Here is a 17,173-nt window from a genome sequence, read left to right as displayed (position 1 = left end):
AAAGTCTTCTGGAAAAGTAATCAACATCAGTTTAAAAATAAAACAGAATTAAACTACAAATGAAGACATTAACAAAACACCCAACCCCTAATATTGTGCTTGAATAAAATGAATTATAAAATGTGACTAAGTATGAATCTGTTTCTTTTACAATGGTGTTTTTCCTCTTCATTTGTTTTTAAAACAAAAGTGTTCTTTCCCTTCCTGGTTGCTAACTTATTTTGACTGGGAAATCATATCACCCATGTTAAAGTTAAAATAAATTAAAAAGAAATAAGTCTCAAGAGTTCTCATTTTCTACTCTTGCAATACATAGAAAGCAGTTAATATGATCAATAATATGTTTTATTAGTTAACATTTTCCCTATAATTGAGTAACTGTATAAACTTAATTTGAAATGTAATGCAATATATTCCTGTACCTATGAAAAATATTTTATTTTTTTAAATAGACTCTGGTAAGTATATTCATAAGGATTTTCTGATGTACGCTTTTAGATTCATATATTTATGCAGCCTTTGGAGGTCGTTTTCATATTTCTGAGACTTGGCAGGTGCATTTATTAAAATGAAATGTATTAAAGGATTTAATTTTTAGCCCACCTTTTCAGACTAATTCACTATGGGAGTACGTCTTTCAACTGATTTCCAAAGCTATAGTCTGATTAGCCAGTTGTGCATGCTTATGCACCAATTCAACCACATCAATGAAAAGAATAGTCCTAATAATACCCCCCTCACTCAAGTTTACCAGTATTATATAACATTCTGGCATTCTTGGATGAGAATTCAAAAAAGTTTTTATAATCTGCTGTATTTTTTAGTATTTTGTGCAGTATAATCTGATAAAGATGTCTGAAGTACTTACCTAATTTTACATGGCCATTGTCTGTTAAAAGAATATTTGCTCCCTTAAAAGAGAGAAAAAGAATTCAATTAAAATGTGTAGCTTTTTTTTTTTAAAAACATTATGCTTCTTTATGCTCTGCAATATAAACCCTAGCATCAAATATTACCTATATTCTGTATTTTATTTAATTTATTTCAATTTACTAAGAGAATACCTATCTGTATATTCTAGAGGCCCTTGATATAATTTAAAAATAAATCACAAATACCACCATAGGTGCAACAGTACAATTTATTATAATCCCAGCTCAGTGAAACCGGCAACTAAAAAAAGTCAAATCCCCTGCCTCTCCAAATAATCTCCCACCCTTACTTAACTCTGGAGACGTAATTGTAACACAGTTACAAAATCTGAACTTCATCTGAAACCATTACTTCTATAATAAAGTGATGCAAAACTGGGCTCTCAAATACCACAGCAGCAAGGAGACACAAATTAAGACAAATGCAAAGAAAATATGTATGTTTTGAGATAAAATTGAGAGCAGAGGACAAACCAAGAAAGACTAAGCGTTTGAAGAATCTGAAATTTTATTAATAGAATATTTGTAAAAGTGAAATGACAACATTAGGTTATGGGACCCCCATGCTCACAAATACCCTGTAAATTTTATTGTAGCTGTAAATGTCTATGCAACTCAGATTCCATTAGTTATGAAATCCTATCCCAAACAGCAGAATTAGTTTTGTGACCATTTGCCTCTATTGATTAAATCTTACTTTCCCTTCTCTATCTACACTCATTAATAGGCAAGTTATAAATATCTAACAGGAAAGCAATCAGATTTATATTTCCAAAAGAAAAACAGTTTTGTCCCATTTTGAGATCCTCATTCGTAATCTGATGGACCTGCCTTGATATTATAATGCCTAGGAAAACAGTGATTTTGCTTGTGCTGGATTTGGAAAGTACACTGTTGTGGGGCTACATGCAGTGTATTTGGATTTAACAATCAGAACATATGCTCAAAATTGATCCTTCACGCCAGATTCCATTATAATTACCTGTTACAAAGGATATAAACAAGCCTGAGCTGAATAAAGAGGTTGGCTAAGGATAGAACTGAGTTAAGGGAGAAGCTGGCTAAGGCAGAGCTAAACAGGAAGGAGGCAATAAACTGATTTAGTGGCAGATGTTAGCACCACAGACAAGTTGGTGTGTGAAAAAGCCAAGTAGGTTTTCCAAAGTACACTTGCTTTTCTGATTACCAGTTTTTATACAAAAGGACAAAGCAGGCCCTCAGTACACCCATGCAACCAAATAGCTTTGAAAAGCTTTGTGCCAGTGTAACTGATAGACCTTGTGACTGGAACATAGTACATAATTCTATGGCTAATCACAAGTAGTAATACAATCCAATTGTGCTCCTAAATACAAATGAATTGATCTTCACAATTGCTGAGTTCCCATATATCCCACTGAGATAAATGGGAGCTAGTCACAATGTTTGAAAACCAGGTCACTTGCACTAAGGCACCTAGGTCTCACAAGTTTGCCTATATATTTTGCCAATATCAAAAGAATTTAAAGTCAATTTTCAAATAAATGTTTAAAATTCAAGATTTAAAAACTGTATCTGAGGGGGTTTTGGTTTTTTTGTATGGTGGGGTTTTTTGGTTTTTTTTTGCTATGAGTTGTGATGTAAGGGTTAATTCAACTTGCCGCCACCGCCCCATAAGTGCCATGCAGAACAACAACTCTTGCCATAAGTTATGCCCCCAAAAGTTGGGTTTGGCTTTGCCATGACTCCATCCTGCTGGCTGGTGCAAAGGGAGGTGTATGCTGCACCTTAAAGGTATATCAGATTAAATCCTTCTCCCACTTTCCTCAAGCACAACTGAAAATGCTCTCCCAAGGTAGCAAGTCTCCATATTTCTCCCAAGGCAGTGCAGTGGCTAAATGCCACAATTTAGCCCCAAGTAAGTGCTCTGTTTGATCTAAGTGACAAAAAAAACTGAATTATTCTCCAAGTATACATTTTGTAAATGTCCTACTTTTTTCCCCTCTTTTTTACAGAAGTGACTACTGAATCCCAATAAAAGAGGACGTTAAAAAAAAAGATTAGTTAGTAGCGGTTCTTAAATAATTTCTCTGAAAATGGATATGTAACAATATTCAATTAATTGTGAGAGTAGCTGTTTTAATTTTAAGGAAATAGAAATTAAAAAATTGACCTACCTTTATGTCTCTGTGCATTTTTCCTTTACTATGAAGATAATATAATCCCTGCAGTTTAAGAACAAGGTCTTTAGTTAAAGAAAATACTTACACCATTATTTAGTCTAAAACATTTTTCATTTTACAGAAAATTATTTAGTAGATTAAAAGAATAAGGTTTAGGATACAATTCAGTGATTTACTAAAGTTAATAAATACTGTTTTGGCTGGTTGTGAAATGAGAATGAAACTCTAGATTTTAACAATCATACATTCAAACTGTACTTATCTAGCAGCAGCCAATTTAGAGATAGGACAAAGAACGAACAGGGGACAGGGGAAAAGATCAGTAAATAAATATAAAGAGCACCACATTCATACCAGGAACACAAGAAGAGTGAGAATATTGTCCTGGGCATGTAGAGTGCCATCTCTGTTGTGCAACATTTAGAAATTTCTAAAATATCTATCACTGCTTTATCTCAGCGTCCACTAATCAGAATACCTATTGTATAGATCATGTGCTTAGATACAGATTTTCAATTAACCCCCAAGTGTATAGAGCCTTTGTGCCCAATGCAGGAGCTCAATTCTGGTCTATCAAACTTAGTGGAATTTCTGTAGGGGGCATTTTAGGTGCTTCCTCCAGGACTTGATACATGGAATGAGTTAATAACCAAGAACGGATGGTGCACTCCAGTCAATCATGGTCCTTGTTGAACCAGAAAACATAATACATAAGGGAAATTGTATGACTACAATCCTGGCATTCCTGAACTCAGTGAACCAGCTTTCTTCTTCCATATTTGAAATGATAAAGAATAGAAAATTGGAGAGCATCAGCTGCACATAAGACTAAGTTCAGCTAAAGGCTCCAAGAGAACTGTAGCTAAAAACACTCATATCTAAACGCCACCGGACAGAGAAGCTGCTTCGGGCTGACCCACATACAGTGCCTCAGCAATGCATCCAGACTTGAACTTCAAAGGTGGTGGGATGGAGGGGAAGAAATTGAGCCTGATGACAACGTAGGCTACTGAGAGCACACCAGCTTCAGTGTTCCACTCTCTGCACTGTATTCAGTGAGTAGCCAGAATCAAGTACAAGGTTCCAAAATCCTCTGAGATTGGCTGCAGTTGAACTGTCTCACTCTTGGCAGTTACAAACTCTCATAATGGCTACATTTCTCCAGAACTCAAGACAGAAGCACTTAAGTGTGGGACAGAGACCTACTTTGGCAAGTGGACCAAGACTACAGAACTCATGGTTGGAAAAATCTGGGACTACTGTGAATATTACCATCTTCATATTGAAAAATAAGCCCCACTTCTTTGAAATAGCCTTCACACAGTGATAAAAGCAAACCACTGATTGGTGGAGGACAAAAAGATAGGGATTGTTTCCAAGATTTGTTAGCTGCTCAGATGATGAGCATGGCATAAATACCTAGACAGATAGGAGCACTAGCAAGGATATGCTTTTGGGAGGTGTTTTTCCCTTTTTTGTCAATTCATCAATAGCCTGAATGCAATTTAGCTGGAGAGCTAGTCAGTGCTGGAACTCTTTAATCGACCATGAGAGAAAAGAACTGATCATTGAGGCACCAAAGGGAATCTAGGTTCCTGAGCATGGTTGGCATGCAACACAAGCAGCTGGAGCCAGCAATTCAGATTTTTGAGATGAGAGAATCCCCACCACGTATGCATGCAAGGACCTGGACCCAAAAGTGGGATTCATTGTAATGAGTATCTTTGGAGAAATAGGTATTTTCTTATAGAAATACAGCTGACATCAGCTTCAACAGTTTTACTAATAGCCCCTAGATTTAAATGTCTTGGAGCTGTTGCAGAACTGGGTCAACAATTTGCTCACTTCCACCACTGATCTAAAAGAACCCAAGGCCAAGGCTTCAGAAACCAGATGCCGAAAGGTAGACCTTTGAAAGTCTGTATTTAGGCACCTAAGTGAACAGATTTCCAAAAGTGATGAGTACACAACAGCCACTTCTGCTGATTTCAATGGGTGTTGCTGGGAAGCACTTGTGAAATAAATCCCCTTTTTTAAGGTTCCTAAACATGGACTTGTAGCCTAACTTTTGGCACCCCACGGTGAAACTCTGGCCCCACTGAAGGCGGTGACAAAACTTCTATCAACTTCAATGGGACCTTGATTTCCCACCTTGTTTTTGGAGGCCTTGGACTGAGCCTGTTGACTTTTAGAGAGTGATACAAGGTATGTTTTCCTCAGACTTTTTTGATTGATGAGGATGACAACTATAAATTTTGCTTATTTTAAACATATTAGAACCTATGAATGTTTTATTTTGTCAAAATATTGTAGTTTTAATATCATGCATGCATTAAGGGACAATTTCATAATCTACAAAAACATTCATTCATAAAACATTCCAATAATGTGTGAGGTACTTTGTGTATTTTGCTTAGGAAAAATAAATGTACTAAATGAGAACAACAACATGTTATTTTCTCAAACAATCAAAAATTAATAACCCCCAAAATCTCATCCTATATAGCTAAACAAATACCCCATTTGAGAGAGATCTCAAGACTCTCAGTCTAGAAGAATAAAATGGAATCAAAGTTTCCCCAAAACAAAAACTAAATGCAAGAGACCACACACTGTTGCCTGGAGTTTTCTAAACAAAGAAATATGTATCCTGTAAATAAACTAAGACATATGGGTATATTTTATGAGAAAAGACCTATAACTCATTTACATATCCAAAATTGAGTTTTCAAATTCTCTACCAATCTATGGTATAAATCAAATATCTTATTTAATGCAATTATGCACACATGGACAAATGCATATGTAGTTGCTTCATTTTTAATTCAAATTTAACAGCTTCTCCCAGGCTTCAATCTTCCACTGCCAATTTCATGACTACAGGGAAGATGGAAGGTCCTAACCTCCTTTTAAACAACTCTGCAATAACTTGAACCAGATGACAGAATAATTCTACATTTTGTGAAAGCTATTATACAGCTATTATATATCTATCTAGCAAAAGATAGAGTAACTGCTAAGGTATTAACATGATTCTTCCAGATGATCAGATGTTTTTGGTCCTTTAATTTTTCCCAGAAGACTAACAATTATGTACAAATTAGAATGTTCGCTACCTGTAGTGTTTCTCTGCTAACATAGGCAATCTGCTGTTCTGAAAGTGGTCCAGTCACTGCAAGAAAGAAAATATATTTTTTAATTTTTTTTTTTTTTTTTTAACAAAAATTTTTAATTTTTTCCTGGTGTTGTGATTCGCACAAGTTCAGCAGACACACACAGAAGCACTAGTCTATGTTCTGTGGTTCTAGCTGTAACCTTTTTACCCTGAAACTAAATGATTCTAAAAAAAGAATAGCAACCCTCCTCACACACTTTTCGATTTGACAAAGTAAACAGAAGAAATATGGATGGAGGCTGGGATTTCTCAAAGGAGATTGAGAGAGTTAGGTGCTCACGTCCCACTGAAATCTATTAGAAGCTGGGTGCTTAAGTCGCTTAGGCTCCTTTGAAACTCCCAACCTTCACACAAAACACACCACCTTACAATATGAAACTTGAGAATAAATCTAAATCTGTCTTTCCTTTCCTGAGGATCTTGAAATAAAATAGGAGTTACATTTTGGAAGCATGGAGTTCTGGAATCAGGTAAATCTGGATATCTAAATGACACGAATTCATGGGTATTTTGAGAAATCTAATTACCAGGGAACTAAAGTATACGGAAATCCTTTGGTGTTACCTCTTAGGGTACACCTACATTGCAACAGAAAAACAGTGAGGCCAAGTCTCAGAGCCCAGGTCAAGTGACTTGGGCTCATAGGGTTCAAGTTGCCAGGCTAAAAATTTTAGTGTAGATGTTTGGGTTTGGGCTGGAGCCTGGGCTCTGATATCCACCCCCACGGGCTTACAGATCTAGAGACAGTTGACCCAGGCCAGACGCGGCCGTGCCACCGGTCTGTTATGAAAGTGTACCCCTTACCCCTGAAGCTGCCTGCGTCAGTTAACTTGGGCTCGCAGGGCTCAGGCTAAGGGACTGTTTAATTGTGATGTAAACGTTTGGATGTGGGTGGGAACCCAGCCTCTGAGACCACACAAGCGGGTAGAGTCCCAGAGCCCAGGCTCCAGTCCAAGCACAAACGTCTACACTACAGTTGAACAGTTTCTTAGCTCGAGTCCCATGGGCCCAAGTCAGCTGACATGAGTCAGCAGTGGGTGTTTAATTGTAGTGTAGACATAGCCTGAGGATTTAATTGTTGAGGCCTGAGGTCTGATTGGACTGAGACACAGCTTGGAAATTAGTTAAATGAGTACAGAGTCTTCCACTCTAAATAACAGGGTCAAAGCCAAAATCAGTAGTGACAGGAAAGCATTACTACAGGACATCTGTTCAACCACTTATGTGAAATGAGCTCATTTCCTAGTGAGCAGATCTTCCACATCACAAAAACTATCACAATCGACGCTCTTGTCAATGTTAGCAGAAATGCCAAGCACTAACTTGGCCACTCAGATACCTTCTTGGGTCGTTATAATGATCGGAGCATGTAAAATGATCCTTCAGTTTGATTACTGTTATGAGATAAACCTGAAGGTATGTATGCTGTTTTACTCTTCCAGTGCAGAAGATGAAGCTACTGGATGGGAAGTTGTGGGATAAATATGAAATTAAATAATTAGAGTTAGCTTAAGTTTGATTAGTATCTGTGTGTTGTAAAGAAAGGCCTTGACTAGCAAGTAGAAGACAGGCCTTGAAAATAATGAATTATAAGGCCAGAAGGAATGAAGTAGGGAAGATGCCGGGTGCAAAGATTAACTAACGAGATAAGGGAAATTTTCTAAAAAGAAGGCTTCTGACTGACAGGGGTGACTGCAGATGGTTTTAAATAAGACAAAAAGAATCCATCTTAAAGGGATCCAGCATAAACCATCCCAGCCCGCATACCAGTGTTAAACCTTATGTGAACCCAGGTGCGATGGAAAAACTGGTCAACAAGGAGGGGAAGAAAGGCCTTAGGAATATAGGAGGTTGTAAGTCTTATCTAGATTAAGACTGAAAAATAAGGGTGGACTGTCTCAAACTGGCAATAATTGGCAATGACATCACTTGTCTGTTAAAGGGTATAAAAAAGTAAACTCTTAAAGGGTTCATTGCTAGAAACCGTATGACCAAGTTGGAGCTGACCAATATAGGTCTAAGCACCTCTTGGTTTAGCCTGTTTGTAAGTATCTTGATCAAATACTTATCAATGTTCTGTTACTAGTAATTTGCTTATTATTTAGGCATTAGAGTAGCAGCCGTGTTAGTCTGTATTCGCAAAAAGAAAAGGAGTACTTGTGGCACCTTAGAGACTAACAAATTTATTAGAGCATAAGCTTTCGTGAGCTACAGCTCACTTCATCGGATGCATTTGGTGGAAAAAACAGAGGAGAGATTTATATACACACACACAGAGAACATGAAACAATGGGTTTATCATACACACTGTAAGGAGAGTGATCACTTAAGATAAGCCATCACCCACAGCAGGGGGGGGAAAGGAGGAAAACCTTCCATGGTGACAAGCAGGTAGGCTAATTCCAGCAGTTAACAAGAATATCAGAGGAACGGCATTCCTACAACTACAATACCCACCTGCTGAAGTGAAGAAACAGATTGACAGAGCCAGAAGAGTACCCAGAAGTCACCTACTACAGGACAGGCCCAACAAAGAAAACAACAGAACGCCACTAGCCATCACCTTCAGCCCCCAACTAAAACCTCTCCAACGCATCATCAAGGATCTACAACCTATCCTGAAGGACGAGCCATCGCTCTCTCAGATCTTGGGAGATAGACCAGTCCTTGCTTACAGACAGCCCCCCAATCTGAAGCAAATACTCACCAGCAACCACACACCACACAACAGAACCACTAACCCAGGAACCTATCCTTGCAACAAAGCCCGTTGCCAACTCTGTCCACATATCTATTCAGGGGATACCATCATAGGGCCTAATCACATCAGCCACACTATCAGAGGCGCGTTCACCTGCGCATCTACCAATGTGATATATGCCATCATGTGCCAGCAATGCCCCTCTGCCATGTACATTGGCCAAACTGGACAGTCTCTACGTAAAAGAATGAATGGACACAAATCAGACGTCAAGAATTATAACATTCAAAAACCAGTTGGAGAACACTTCAATCTCTCTGGTCACTCGATCACAGACCTAAGAGTGGCTATACTTCAACAAAAAAGCTTCAAAAACAGACTCCAACGAGAGACTGCTGAATTGGAATTAATTTGCAAACTGGATACAATTAACTTAGGCTTGAATAGAGACTGGGAATGGATGAGTCATTACACAAAGTAAAACTATTTCCCCATGGTATTTCTCCCCCCCACCCCACCCCCCACTGTTCCTCTGATATTCTTGTTAACTGCTGGAATTAGCCTACCTGCTTGTCACCATGGAAGGTTTTCCTCCTTTCCCCCCCCCTGCTGTGGGTGATGGCTTATCTTAAGTGATCACTCTCCTTACAGTGTGTATGATAAACCCATTGTTTCATGTTCTCTGTGTGTGTGTATATAAATCTCTCCTCTGTTTTTTCCACCAAATGCATCCGATGAAGTGAGCTGTAGCTCACGAAAGCTTATGCTCTAATAAATTTGTTAGTCTCTAAGGTGCCACAAGTACTCCTTTTCTATTTAGGCATTGTAAGCATATTTAGAGCAATTATATAAATACCCATTTGACCTTTGGATTTAATAAAGGAATTTATGGTTAAACTAGTGTCGTGGTAACAGCCGACATAAATAATAATTCCAACAGAAGTCTTTGTAAATTTAGATGTTGATGGCTTGAAGGTTCCTAGGGTGGATCTTTATCTGGAAAGATTGTTTCAGGGCTGCAATTAAATCCCCGTTTACTACCCATTTTGCCTCGAATATTGTCCCTTTCATGCAGGTCCTAGTGCCAGAGTGATAAAATCCTTGTTCTTAGGATTTCCATTATCCTAACATTTTTCAAAACCTTTTCTAACATAAATATGTATTTCTATCAGCTAATGTATTCTTGCCATTGTGTGATAGATAGGGCTGTAAGAAAATTATAGGCTGCAATTTTGTTGCAGAAACTACAACTTACCTTTTACAGTTACCACAAATTTCAGTGGTATTGTGACCCTGTGTGCCAGATTGCACCACTCACTTATATTTGCCCCAGCCTCCCCGCCATCATGCTTGCCTTTGAGAGCCAACCAGGACATGAGTCATCTCTTCTGTGCAGCTGCCCTACTTTGGAAGGTAGTCTTCATGCCTTGAACCACAGCTTTAACAAGCTGTGGCCACAATTTTTGAACAAAAAAAAAATCAACTTTTTTACAGCCTTAGCGATAGATTTAACTAATGTAATGCAAATAAAGCTAGCAATTAACATTCCACATTCAGCTAAGACCCTTTTTAACTGGGCTGTACTCTTGTCCATCAGTGCAATCTTTCACTTTTGCAACAATACGTGGTGTTTTCAGAGGATTGCTCATTTCACTGTTACCTTATCATTCCCCTCCCAGCTCCTAAGTGTTTTGCCCAACTGTTGCATCTAATCTTAAACCATATTTTGTAAACTGTTTGGAGCAGGGATTATCTTTGTATTTTGCATCTTTACAGCACCCAGCATGAAGCCCTGATTCCTGTTTAGACCCTCTAAGCACTACTCTGATACAAATATCAATGTACATAATCTATCTATGCAAGCAACACCATTCATGACAATAGGTCCAATATACAAGCTATATACAGGTAATAATGTGTAATATAGTAAAGCCAAGCTCATACAAACTTGGAAGAAAAGTGGATATATGCTAAAATTGCATGACTGGAAGCATGTTCTTCATTTTATTTTTTACATTAGAAATATTGTAAAATTAAAGACAAACAAGGGAGTAGTATATCAAAACACACAAGTTATTTCTCTTACCAGCCCTTCTTTAAAAATATATAGTTAATTTTGTCTGTTTTGGCAAACTGGTACTTTTCTAATATATAAACTGCTATTTGTCCTTAAACCAGTTAAAATTGTCATTAAATGGTTATAATATATATTAGATCCTAAGACATAAGTAAACAATGTTCACCATTTAAAAACTTTCATTTTTAACCCTGTAAATACTGTAACTATACATTGGTCTAACAAGTTATATTTAGCTTTCACAGATGCGCAGTGATGGCTTACCATGATAAATGTCCTGTAGAGAACCACCTCCACAAAACTCCATGCAAATCCATAGCTTATCTCGCCTAAAAAGTAAAAGCATTCATTAGCCTTCCATATTTACAACTTGGACTATTAAAGATAATTCAAAAGTCTTAAACATTAGGCAACAGACTATAACAAGCCTACATATTATGCAGGTACAAATGAAAACAAAGTATCTATGCTATATGATTCTAAAAATATGCACTTAAACATCCAAGAACTTCACATTAATGCAATAAATTGGGGGAACAATAAGAATGAAGCGTGTGTGCGCGCACGCTTTAAAATGCCTAAGAATGGACTTCCAAGGGAAATTAATTTCCTACTCAATGGCTAATTTGCTTTCTATGGTAACAGTTGAGAGAATGCAAACACTGGGTTACTACCACTCCCTCAATCTGACCGGCAGGATAACGGCTTACCACAACCCAAGGATTTTCCCACTCTAAAAACCAGAAGAATGCTAGTTCTCACAAAGGCTTACTTTACAGAAGACACATTTGGAGAAAATTTGAACACTAAAACAGAGCTTCATTTTTTTAAAAAAATTTTTCCACTGAATGCAACTTTTTAAAAATTTATAAAAGTTACTTTTAGAAGTGTTGTGGAAGATACAACTCTAATATGGTGCACTTCAGAAACACAAAGCAATGTAACCTCCACCACAACACTATCAGAAATGAAAGATAAAAAGAATCTTATCTTCAGTGGATGACAATTTAAAATGTAGAGAAGTGCTCTTTTCTCTATCAATAAAACTGACTGAATCAAATGAACCCGAGGATTAAAAAGAGGCTATAAAAATCTGATTCATCCTATCCTAAGACAGTAAGGCCCAGAGCCGTAACTGACTGAGTGGGTTCATCCCACACAGAGTACAAGAATTGTTTATAAGTGTTCAGTACCTGTTGAGGGAAAAGCTAATATGTGCAGAGCTGGCACCTTTTGGGGCCAGCCACTGTCTGTGCAGCACAGACCGCAGCACATTTGGGGAATCGTTTCGGGCCTTGAAACTGTTCAGCACAGACCGCAGCACATTTGGGGAATCGTTTCGGGCCTTGAAACTGTTGTCCTTCCTGTCTTTGTGGTATGCGAGGCACGTTGTGTAACTGCATGTTCTGTTTTAATGATAAAGCTGTTGACATTATCAGAACACGAGAAAGCACTCACCAGAGAGTGGCTGAGGATGGGGTGAGGATGGAATTCATTGGTTAAGGGTGCCGATGCACGAGGGCAGCACGCGATGTCACATGGTATATAAGCTTTGCATAAACTGTATACGGAGTCCCCTCCTGACTAGCGGGGGGGCACCACGCTCGAGCGTAATACATTAAACACAGACTGGAAACTCTGCAGATCTGGACCTGGTTTTTGGTGCCTCAGCCTAAAAACTTGAACCGTGCGTGACCGATCAGGTATAAATCGCAACATACCCCAACTAGAATTAGTTACTGAGTTGTTGCTAAACCAGTGCCAGCTCTAGCTAAGGCCGTAGGCTTTAGCTAAGAACTGAAACTCACAGCTGGAAACCAAAGGAGCTCACCTGTATGTTAATTTTGTTCAAAATAGATATTATTCTTATAATAATGTATTTAATGTTTAGACTCTATGAAATGCTTGTAAATTGTTACATGCATTAATCTCACTTGTAATGTCTGAATTCCATGCTATAAAGAAATATGCAAGTTTTGCTTTAAAACTTTGAAAATGTTTACTCTGAACTTGTGAACCCAAGCACGGGATCACCGACCTCTCCTCCCTCTGCCCATTAAGGAGGTCTATCAAGATTAAACAGGCCATTAAGAAACATGACAATACTAAGGATTGCTGAATGATCCAATAACACTTTAGAAATGCTGGGTGCAACGGAGCTCCTCCCACAGACCAGAAGGCCAAATGTAAAAGATAAAACAGGGTTACAAGGAAATTTGTCATCTCTTTGCTGTTTGCACTCTCACAGGGCCAGAGACAAACTAAAGCAGAGATCCTCAGGGATTACCCCTGGGTCCTCCCTGAAAGACATTTTGAATTGATCAATTACTACATCTCCATCATCTTTACGAATTATACACGATAACTCATTTGTGTATATATGCTTGGTTGCTTTAATCTATAAATAACTAATTTCTTTTTCCTAATTAATAAACCTTTAGATCGTTTATTACAGGATTGGCTACTGGTGTTTTTTGGCGTAAGATCTAGGGTACCAACTTATCTGGGGTAAGTACTTGTCTCTTGTCAACCTGAATAGTGTGTGATTTTTGGTGTAATTGGCCATTTATCACTAAGTCCAGATTGTCTGGGTGACAAGACAGACAGGAGAGCCTAAGGGGTCTGTCTGTGACTCCATGTTAAGACTAGTACAGTAATCCAGGAGTTCATACTTGTTACTGAGTTGGCGAAATGTAATTATAGAACGTACCATCAGTTTGGCGTGTCTGCATTGTTTTTGACAGTCTGCTCTGAGGAAGGCACTCATGGTCACGAGTCTCTCTAGTGTGACAGTTACATTTTCTAGATAGGTCTGTTTTAAATACTATAGCGCAGATTAATAAAATGACAAACATGAGGACAAGGAGAGAGGATAGACTTGTGATAACATACCAACTTTTAGTTTCCTGACTGAAAAAATCAAGGATAAAACACTTCCAAAAATCAAATCAGAAGAAAATATTCAAACACTGAAATTGATCTTCTCCTTTCATTTTGGTGCTAAACCCCTCTATTCCAACCTTCCCCTCCTACAACCTTTTCTAAGCCACCCTCAACCTCTAACAGTTTCTCTCGCCTTCTCCTGCACAGGACTCTCACCCTTTCTCTTGACAAATTACAAGATTGTCTGCCCACTCTACCTTCTCACAGGTAGTCTGTCTGGCAGCAGCTCCCAACAGCTAAATATATTTCCAGACAAAATGTTTTGTTAAAATGGAGTTAAAGGTTAGAAGTACACCACAGTAATTTAAGGATTAAAATCAGCCTTACAAGAATGCTGTAATTTTTTATTTATTTATTTTAAAAAGCCCACAAGCAACAGAAACCCAAATTCATAGTTAAGATTTTTATATTTATTTGAAAGTATGGACAACATTCACAGTTAAAACACTCCAACAATCTTAACTCTGTCTTTAGGGTGATGCTTGTCTTCTTTGGCTCTTTCATACCCAAGAACATAAGAACGGCCATACTTGGTCAGATCAATGGTCCATCTAGCCCAGTACCCTGTCTTCCGACAGTGTCCAATGCCAGGTGCTTCAGAGGGAATGAACAGAACCGTTAATCGTCAGGTGATCCACAACCTGCCACCCATTCCCAGCTTCTGGCAAACAGAAGCTAGGGACACTTCAGAGTATGGTTTTGCATCCCTGTCCATCCTGGCTAATTGATGGACCTATCCTCCATGAACTTATCTAGTTCTTTTTTGAATCCTATTATAGTCTTGGCCTTCACAACATCTTCTGGCAAAGAGTTCCACAGGTTGACTGTGCATTGTGTGAAAAAATAGTACCTTTTGTTCGTTTTAAACCCACTGCCTATACCTAGGATATGTTCCATCAGATCCAGAGTTTGCAGGGTCAGACTCCTACATTGCCTCACTCTCCCTAAAGAGAGTACGGCAGTTTATAGAACATCCATGAGGGACCCATAAGATCCTCAAAATTAAATAAAATAGTAATGCAATGTTGTTGTAGCCACGCTGCTCCCAGGATATTAAACACAAGGTGGGTGAAGTAATATCTTTTACTGCACCAATCAAAGATATTAGCTCACCCACCTTGTCTCTCTTTAATAAGATAGTAATGCCATTTTATTGTTAAGCTTTAAAGTCTGTTTCTAGCTGTGCAGGGGCAGGCGATAACAGACTTTAAACTCACAACCATTTTAGATACCCCCCCAACATTTTTTTTTTTAAATCTGCCATTAGTGAGAGACTGAAGTTTGTCCATATTGGACAGCAGGCAGCATATACACATGCTGTTGTAATATACACACACTTATCAAAATTGAATTAAACATTTAGAAACAACTATATTAAAGTACGGACAGTATTTTCTATCCAGTTTCTAAGTGAACGACATTTCTAGCATGGACTTTTCATTACAACTAACAAATAGGCATTCCTTTACCTGCATCATAATCAATCCCTTTTTATAACTGTATTTGTAATTTCCAAAGTTTGCCCTGACCATGTGTGTTTTGGAAAACTTACACATACAAAAACAGCTTAAGAAAAAAGTTACTTCAAAAGTCTTGTTCAGAGAAAAAAAAACAATGATGCGGCCACGCCCGCACAGGTGGTAAAAAGGTTAATATGAATGTAAGAGGCCAATCACCGCATCTGGTTGCATCTGGAGGGTGGGCCAGGTCCAATTAAAGAGGAGTCTTAGCTGGAGTAGGAGCTGGTTTGTTTCTATGGGCTTGTCTACCCTTAAAATGCTGCAATGGCACCACTGCACCTATGCCACAGTAGTGAAGACACTAGCTACGCCGACGGGGGGGGCTTCTCCTGCCAACGTAGGTAATCCATCTCCTGAGAGGCAGTAGCTAGGTCAACGGGAGAATTTTAGAGTCGATCTAGCGCTGTCTACATTGGAGGTTAGGTTGGTTTAACTGCGTCGCTCAGTAGTGTGGATTTTAGCAATTTAGTTATACTGACCTTATTTCCTAGTGCAGACCAGGCCTATAAAGAGAGGAATTCCAAATCAGAAGGAAGCTGGGTGTCTCAATCTCTGGGCAGTAAAGAGGAGAGGAGCGCGTTTATACCCTGATGGGAGACAGCAGCAGAGATGAAGGAGACTCCTGAACTGGGCCCCAGAAAAGGCCAACTGACAGGCAGATGGCCTTCGTGTGGGGGAGGCAACACCCTGGAGTGGAGGATCCAGATTGGGGCAAGACTCCAAGGAGGTAACCTCTGACAGCCTTCTGCAGAACAGACAGCTGGGGAGGCCTCAGGATGGATTAAATGATCAAGCACAGGGAAGAGGCAAAAACTTCTTTTGGTGCGACTTGTTGTGCTTTTGATTGCAGTGAAGAGACTGCAGGGAGAAGTCATGGGGCCACTACTCGGCAGAAGAGTGGAATGGAAGAGGAGCACACCATATTGCTGACTAGTGTCAAGTGGGACACTGTCACCCTGGAAGGAGAGGGACTTTACAGTGACTTAGCTGAAGAGCCAAGTCATAAGAGCAGGCACAACTGCAGGGCTGGAGCAGGTGTCCGTAGGGGATACTAGTTGATGAATGAGTTGCTACGCCATGTCCAGCCACAAAGAGGTGTGCCTGCAGTCTAAGTGCATTTCCATAACTGAAGATTAAAATACTGCATTCAAATGCAGGCCTGAATAAATTTAAGCGGAGAGAGGACCATAAACCAGAGCTGGCTGGAAAAGAAAAATTCTGTTTTGTGATACATTTTAAAGTTTCAACATTTGTTTTTGTTTTGCATCAGAACAAAAAACAGATCTTTCAAAAAAAAATTGTGAAAAACCATGAGAAAGAGAAAAGAAAGACACACACACACACACACACACACACTTACTTCAGAATAGCCAACAGCCCAGTGCATTTATCTGTAATGTGGGAGACAGGTTCAAGTTCCTGCCCTGCCCAATTAGGAACAGGGACTTGAATCTGTCTCCCATGACCCAGCTGAGTGCCCAGCCACCCTGGTTATAGTCACACTCTCTCTCACTGTTTCCTGTTGGAGCTATTTCACTTTGTATACATAATTACTCAATCATTGGGCCGCAATCTCTCACTCAAGAAACTACTCAAAAGAAACAAAAGCAGGGGAAGATGAGACACCTATTGAATATGTTGATCAATATATGCTGACTAGTGC

The 17,173-nt window shown here is 38.9% G+C and overlaps 1 protein-coding gene across 4 annotated transcripts in view; it reads right to left on the bottom strand.

The window, feature by feature from the left end:
- MAP4K3 (mitogen-activated protein kinase kinase kinase kinase 3) overlaps positions 1–17,173 on the bottom strand; it is a 147,428-nt gene that overhangs the window by 104,595 nt on the left and 25,660 nt on the right. For 3 of the 4 annotated variants that reach the window (XM_038397581.2, XM_038397582.2, XM_043512173.1), the window contains 4 exons: positions 11,312–11,376; positions 6,211–6,266; positions 3,089–3,136; positions 869–911 (listed from right to left, as the gene is read on the bottom strand). In XM_038397581.2, coding sequence (XP_038253509.1) covers positions 869–911; positions 3,089–3,136; positions 6,211–6,266; positions 11,312–11,376 — 212 coding nt within the window. Of the gene's footprint in view, positions 1–868; positions 912–3,088; positions 3,137–6,210; positions 6,267–10,324; positions 10,419–11,311; positions 11,377–17,173 lie in introns of those variants that run through there. The other variant, XM_038397584.2, reaches the window with a different exon arrangement.

Source organism: Dermochelys coriacea, chromosome 3, assembly GCF_009764565.3.
Source record: "Dermochelys coriacea isolate rDerCor1 chromosome 3, rDerCor1.pri.v4, whole genome shotgun sequence".
NCBI lineage: Eukaryota > Metazoa > Chordata > Testudines > Dermochelyidae > Dermochelys > Dermochelys coriacea.
The sequence above is the reverse complement of the archived record's forward strand: the minus strand, read 5'-3'. Positions and strand labels throughout refer to the sequence as shown.